General features: G+C 42.7%; 1 protein-coding gene across 1 annotated transcript in view; it reads left to right on the top strand.

Moving 5' to 3' along the window:
* Spag17 (sperm associated antigen 17) overlaps positions 1–4,854 on the top strand; it is a 219,833-nt gene extending 214,979 nt beyond the window's left edge. Inside the window, exons 47-48 of the mRNA XM_038311719.1 lie at positions 3,565–3,709; positions 4,706–4,854. Of these exons, the coding sequence (XP_038167647.1) occupies positions 3,565–3,709; positions 4,706–4,854 (294 nt within the window). The remainder of the gene's footprint in view (positions 1–3,564; positions 3,710–4,705) is intronic.
* The last annotated feature ends 2,216 nt before the right edge of the window (positions 4,855–7,070 follow it).

The following is a 7,070-nucleotide window of genomic DNA, read 5'->3' on the forward strand; positions in this document are numbered from 1 at the left end:
ATGGATGTGCTAATTACCCATCACTGTGTGCAAGTGTTTAAACATCACACCACAGCCTATAAATATGGACACCTCTGTGTTTTCATTAAAGATAAACACTGTAAAAGAAATGAAAATCAAAAATTAACCCTAAGCCCATCTGAATTTGCTGCATTCTCAAAATGAGGTGTTTAGTTTTAAAAGGTGAATATTAAGTGAATATTAATCTTTTATTTCTACTTGCTTTAACAATATAAATTTAGAAATGTTATATGATAAACACAAGTTTATCTCAAATTATAAGTTGACCATACATACATCAATTGGCTACTTCACCAGTCCTTACATCTCTCAGTAAATGCTGAGCTCTTGTCATGTGCACCCATAGGGGCAGGGCACAGAGAGGATGTTAGAAATGACATCCAGGCACCTAGCAAGTTCAGGCATGGAGCAGAAGCTTAGTGGGTATGATAAGAAGGAAGTAGGAACTCTAGTGGGCTTGTGAATCATTCGGCACAGAAGTGAGTGTGTGTAGGCTCAGGAGAACAGGCAGGAAGGGTACGTGGTCCCTCAGCAAGCAAAGGGAAGCCACTAAAGCAGCCACACTTGTTACTTCCATAGAGGGATCATCTTAGTATACCGTAGAGCCCATCGGCTTCTTGTGACAACTGCTCTGCACCAGGCAAGCTCGGGCGTCAATGCTCTGAGCCTTGTTTCCCTCGTCTGTAAAGGAGGTCATGTAGACCTGATGTTCTTAGCGCACTCCTAGTTTGCATCTCTTACAATCTATAGCAAAACGGTAGGAAACAGGCTGGAACATCAAGCAAAGGTATGCCAACGTTGACACTGCATCCGCGACACCATGCGTATTTATTTTTTTGACCTCCCCACTGTATGATGCCAAGATTTCAGACTCCTGGGGCCAGCGAGATGGCTCAGCAGGTTAAAGTGCCTGTCACCAAGCCTCAAAACCTGAGTTCGATCTGCAGAACCCCCTGCAGTAAAAAAAAAAAAAGAGAGAGAACCAGCTCCTGAAAGTTGTCCTCTCACCTCCACACACACCTCTCGTGGCAAATATGTGTGTCCATGAACACAACCTGCGTGCTCATATCCCGAAGCAAACATTTATTGAGAAGATGTCAGATTCTCCACAACATAAAAAAAAAATCAAAGCAAACCCTTCTACTGTTCTGCGTAGTAAATCACATTTTAATCTGAAGAACAGATCATTCTAACAGCGAGGTAACTTTGGATCAACCTTTCTAACTAGTAAAAACTCAGTGTGTATTCTTTGAAGCTCACCATGCTATAAGGGTATTTCTTTCCCCTTTCTGTCAGTTATATATATATATATATATATATATATATATATATATATATATACACACACACACACACACACACACACACACAGTCTTCTGTCTATGTAAATCTAAGCACTGTTCAGTTTGGTTTGTTGCCAGGCCGAAATGAACGCACGCCAACCCTGGGTAAGCTGCACTGTGGCGCTACTCCAGCTCTCTGTGGAATTTCATCACTACCCAGTCCTGATTGGTGGGCTTGGGGGAGCGAGCCCGGACCCTCAGAAACAGTCTCTGGGTCTGCTCCAGCACGTGCACACATACGCTGTTGAAAAAAAAATGGAAACGTTTTTCAATTCCATTATTTATAAAACTATATTTTAAATTTCCATTTGACTCTAATTGCTCTCCATGTGGTAGTGGTGTGATTAATTTTTTTTCCAGAGAGCCCTTCCCAAGTCTGCTTTTTAACCCACCCCCTGTAGAGGCAGCTTAGAAACATAAACATCTCCCCCTCTGCTGGCTTGTGTGCCTTCCAAGAACAAGGCAAGCAGCCCAATGCCTTGCTGAGACTCCTCACTATATCTTGGATCTCTTCTTTGTTGGTACAAACCTCTTCCTTGTTTTTAGAGCAGCGTGGCGGCTGCACTTATTCTGTCTCCCTCTGCTGGCCCTGTCGTTCTACACATCCTATATTAGAATCCTGGAGACCAAGGTTTCTTATATTACATCCATATCTGTCTTGAATGAAATTTACCTGTACCAGCCAGTAGACAGAAACCCATGACTAACACTTGAGAAATAGGTTGAAAAATAAAATAAATAAAAAATAAAAAAAGACCTTTAAATTTAGCCAGGCGGTGGTGGCGCACACCTTTAAATCCCAGCACTCGGGAGGCAGAGGCAAGCAGATCTCTGTGAGTTCGAGGCCAGCCTGGGCTACAAGAGCTAGTTCCAGGACAGGCTCCATCAAAGCTACAGAGAAACCGTGTCTCGAGAAAACCAAAACTAAAACCAGAGCGAGCGAGCGAGCGAGCGAGCGAGAGAGAGAGAGAGAGAGAGAGAGAGAGAGAGAGAATAAAGAAATAGGGTGGATACAAGGACATGACTTAGGTTTGGGGGTCAGAGAGTGAATTGTGGATCTTACTAATGAGATCTCAGTAGAGAAGTCAGAGATAGAAAAATTTCAAGTGTCCTCTACACATAGCTTATGTTTGAGAATACGAGAAAGAGAAGTTTGGCATCAGTTTAGGAAGCAGGAGGAAGAGGGGCAGTGAGGACAGAAGAAGAAATCAGGAGGGAAAACTATGGGTACCGTGGTAGTTTCCCTTCACCTCCAACATCCTGTCATTTGGCACTCCCCAGACCCCAAGCAGCACCTGGTTTATGCCTTTGTGCCTGTCAGTCTGAAAGGAAGTCAGGTTTATTCTGACCCAGGTTTTCAGAAGTGTCTCTTGTGATCACTTGGCCCTGTATTTGGGGGTCTATGGAGTATCAGGCAGGGACGTCCACATGGGAGAGCAAAGTTGCTTTCTTCATGGCTTCCAGGAAGCAGAGAATGAGAGGAGGGGCTAAGGGCACACCCTCAATGACCTCAGTTCCTGGCAGTAAGCCCATATCAGCTCTTGATAATGCAACTCTTGCCCATGCTAAACTTCTGGTATATGGCCTTTGGGGATGCTCTAGCTGCACACTCTAACACCGTCAGGAGTTTGTGTTCAGTCCCATTCATTTCTTGGAATTCTACATAATTCTAAATAATTCTGTCATATGTCCCCTGACCCACACTTTTGGGTTATGGAAATGTGACCACCGGGGTGACAAGGGAATAAAGAAAGGACAGACATATGGACACACATACAGAAAAGCTGGGATCAGGTGGGCCATACGCTGGTGACAGCAGCATCACCAGCCTGGAAGCACAGCACATTTATCTACACATCTGAATGGAAGAGGCAGGTTTATTTATTACATATAGTTGAATGAGGAGGTAGGCTTAGCCACTCTTGTCGCGAGGTCCCTACAGTAAACATTGTGGGAAAGGATCTTCTTCTTCACGCACTGTTAACCCTCACACCCTGACCAAGGGTCAGCAAAAGGCTCTGCCATCCCAACGTTCTGCTCGTGGCGATGATACACATTTACTCAGGACTTCACTTAGTCCTCACACGCAATGCTTATATTTATTAGTGCCAAATTGATGGATGAGAAAACTAAAGTTTAGAGCATTATTGTCTAATATGTTGGCCACATGAGTTTTCAACCGGCATTTGATGTCTTACAGGTGGCTGCCGGTTTGCACGCCGAGCTGCAGATAGAACTCTTCGCCATGGCTGTTGGAGAGGACGGTGCCAAGGGGTTAGCACACATCTCCCACAACATTGAGATCATGACAGAGCATGATATTCTGTTCTTACCCGTGGAAGCAAATATCCTTTAAAGCACACTTTTTGTAACCATGTCTAGCGCAGAAAAGAGATGGATTCGGCAGGCATGACAGCCAGTGTCCGTTGGTTCTTCACTAGGCCAAGAACTACACATAGGATGGCAGCAGCAGGTATGGGGGACAGGAATGGAGGATGTAGGGTGAGGAGGAAACAGCAAAAACTAAGGTGGGACTTATTCAGACAGATGGAAAGACACGATTTAAGTCCACTTTGGAGTCAGAAACTGAACTGTGGCTCTCAGTGATGAGATCTCAGCTGAAACGTCATAGCTGGCAACAGACTTTCAGGAGACCCATGTCCTCTGCACATAGCTGATGTTGGAGGGTATGGGAAAGAGAATCTTGGGATCTGTTTAGGAAGCAGAAGCAAAGGGGGCCAAAGGGACCAGAGAATGTTACCTTAATGATACAACCACAGGAAAGGCTTTCTGTTTGGTGTAGATCGTTTCTAGGCTTGAGAATGGAGTGGGGGGGGGAAGCATTTAAAACACAACTAAAAGTAACTAAGTGGCACTGTTCTGTAGAGGACAGGAGAGGACGCAAGAGTAGAGGTGAAGGGCTAGCCTTGGCGAGCAGGGAGGGTGAAGACAACTGAGGATTGAAACACTGAGATCGAGCAAGCTTCGTTTTTTTGTAGAAACAGAAGCGAATTTTTATTTCCTAAAGATGGCTCACAGTCAGTGTCCCCAAATCGAGCCTATCCCTACCCTAACCACATGAAATCACCTTGTTGGTAAGGTCTAGGGACTGGTGGTGACAGTCTTCCACAGACAGGCCAGGACATTGGGAGGAAAACACACTGTGGAAAAGGAAGAGTGAGAACACAAGAATCCAACTCATGTACCTAATAATTTAACTCACAGAGAAGGGTACCTGCCATGGACGAATGCTGCTGGAGACTAAGATTCTAAAACAGCATCTGGGGCTGCAGAAAAGATCATTTAACTGTGAAGTTCATAGTCCTTAATGAGTCTTTTACTAGTTTTAACAAGCAATAACTATGACAATCGACCCAAAGATTTTCCCCAGGGAAAAGAAAACCCCATGGTCTACAGGACTTCCACAATCTCCTCCTCCGCACTTGGAGTCTTCACGTCTCGCAAGACCACACGTCATCGTCATCGTTAGGATCTGTAAGCACGGAACGCCATTTTGTCAACCACTCCAACCTGACCTCAGCGCTCTCAGACTTCAGGCTTCTCCCTGGTTTCATACAGCCCCAAATGAAAGCGTTTGCAGAATTAACCTTAAATCAGTTGTTTTCAAACATTTTGGACGCAGGATTCCTTTTATAGCTGTGCTCTTGGTCCGAAGGGCTTTATTTACATGGGTAAAATGTATTAATACTTACCAAAGAAGAATCAGAACCGGGAAATTTTCCAGTTCTATTTGAACAAATAGTGAAGCCACTATGTAAGATACTGAGTTTTAGAGCATCGCTTTCTTTTGCTAGAGAAGACAGATTTATCTCGTTCCATTTAGGAAATGTCAGTACATCATACCAGGTGGTGATGATCACAAGAGCAGCATGCTAGAGCAGGTCGGTTTCCATCACAGCGCCCCCTGAGCAGAAATGGGTGTAAGGAATTAGTTATCAACTTTGGTCATCAACCAATCCTAGCAGGAAAGGCACATCGGCCAAAGATAATTGGGCTGCTTTGTTCTTGTTCCCTGACCTTAACAAGTTCCACATTCAACCCTGTGCCTTTCTAAAACTTGAGATTGTTGTCTTTTTTTCACCTCAAAACTATTTAACAACAATATCTTAGTCTAACTTTGTTATTTTCAAATTTCATTTTTTTTTAAAAAAATAGCTGCACAAATACATTGCACAAATGTACTACATTTTCTTTATGCATTCTTCTGTCGGGGGTCATCCAGGAGGCTTTCATTTTCTATTATGAATAGAGCAGCAGTGAACATGGTTGAGCAAATGTCTCCGTGGTAAGATAAAATGTCTTTTGGGTATATGCCCGAGTGGTATAGCTGAATCTTAAAGTAGATCGACTCCCATCTTCCTGAAGAAATACCACACTGATTTCCATAGTGGCCATATAAATTTGTACTCCTACCAGCAGTGGAGGAGTGTCCCCTCAATCCATCTTTGCCAGCATGAGCTTTCACTAGTTTGATCTTAGCTACTCCAACAGGTGTAAGATGAATCTCAATAGTCTTTTTTTTTTTTTTAATCTTCATTTTCCTGATGGCTAAGGATACTGAACATCTAAGTGTTTCTCAGCCGTCTGAGTTTCCTCTGTTAAGAACTGTGTTTAGATCTGTACTCCATTTTCTAATTGGGTTCTTTTCTTGATGTCTCGTCTCGAGTTCTTTATGTATTTTGGATATTAGCCCTCTATTTGATATGGAGTTGGTAAAAAACCTTTCCCTATTCTGTGGGCTGCCGCTTTGAATGATAGTGTCTTGCTATGCAGCAGCTTCTCAGTTTCACAAGGTCACATTTATTAATTATTGATCTCAGTGTCTATGCTAATAGTGTTCTGTTCAGAAATTCTTTTCCCCTGTCAATGAGTTGAAGGTTACCCCCCACTTTCTCTTGGGTCAGGTTCAGGATGTCTGGCTTTATGTTGAGATATTGGTGTTTAAGTTATACAGGGTGGTAAGTATGGTTCTATTTGGACTCATCTCCATCCAGATGACCAGAACCATTTGCTGAAGATGCTTTTTTTCCCAGTGTATGTTTATGGCTTTTAGAAAATCAAGTGTGTATAGGTGTGTGCAATTGTCTGAGTCTTCAACTAGATTTAATGTTCAGCGTGTCTGTTTGTGCCAACACCATGCTGGTTTTATTACAATAGCTTTGTAGTACAGCTTGAAATCAGGGATGGTGATGTTTCCTGTAGTTTTCAATTATTCAGGATTGTTTTTTAGCTGTCATTATTTCCATATGAAGCTGAACACTGTCCTTTCAATTTCTGTGAAAAATTGTGCTGAAGTTCCATTGGGGATTGCATCAGATCCGTGGATTGCTTTCAGTAGAATGGCCGTTTTTACAATATTCATCTTGCCAATCCATGAGCATGGAGATCTTTCCATCTTCTGATATCTTCAGTGACTTGAAGTTTTTTTTATCACGTAAGTCTTTCACTTGCTCGGTTATAGCACATAACTCCAAGATATTTTATATTATTTGAGGCTATTGTAAAAGGTGTTATTTCCTCGATTTCTCAGTCCATTTGCCATTTGTATATAGGAGGGCTAAAGATAAAAATAAATCGCTGTTTTCTAAAACAAAAATTTAGCAGTAGCACTGCTCTACATTCTTAGAAATCTTGTCAGCATCCAGCTCACAGAATTCTTGCGACCTGCTGTTGTGAGTACCATCA

This window comes from Arvicola amphibius, chromosome 14 (genome assembly GCF_903992535.2).
Source record: "Arvicola amphibius chromosome 14, mArvAmp1.2, whole genome shotgun sequence".
In the NCBI taxonomy this organism is placed as follows: Eukaryota; Metazoa; Chordata; class Mammalia; order Rodentia; family Cricetidae; genus Arvicola; species Arvicola amphibius.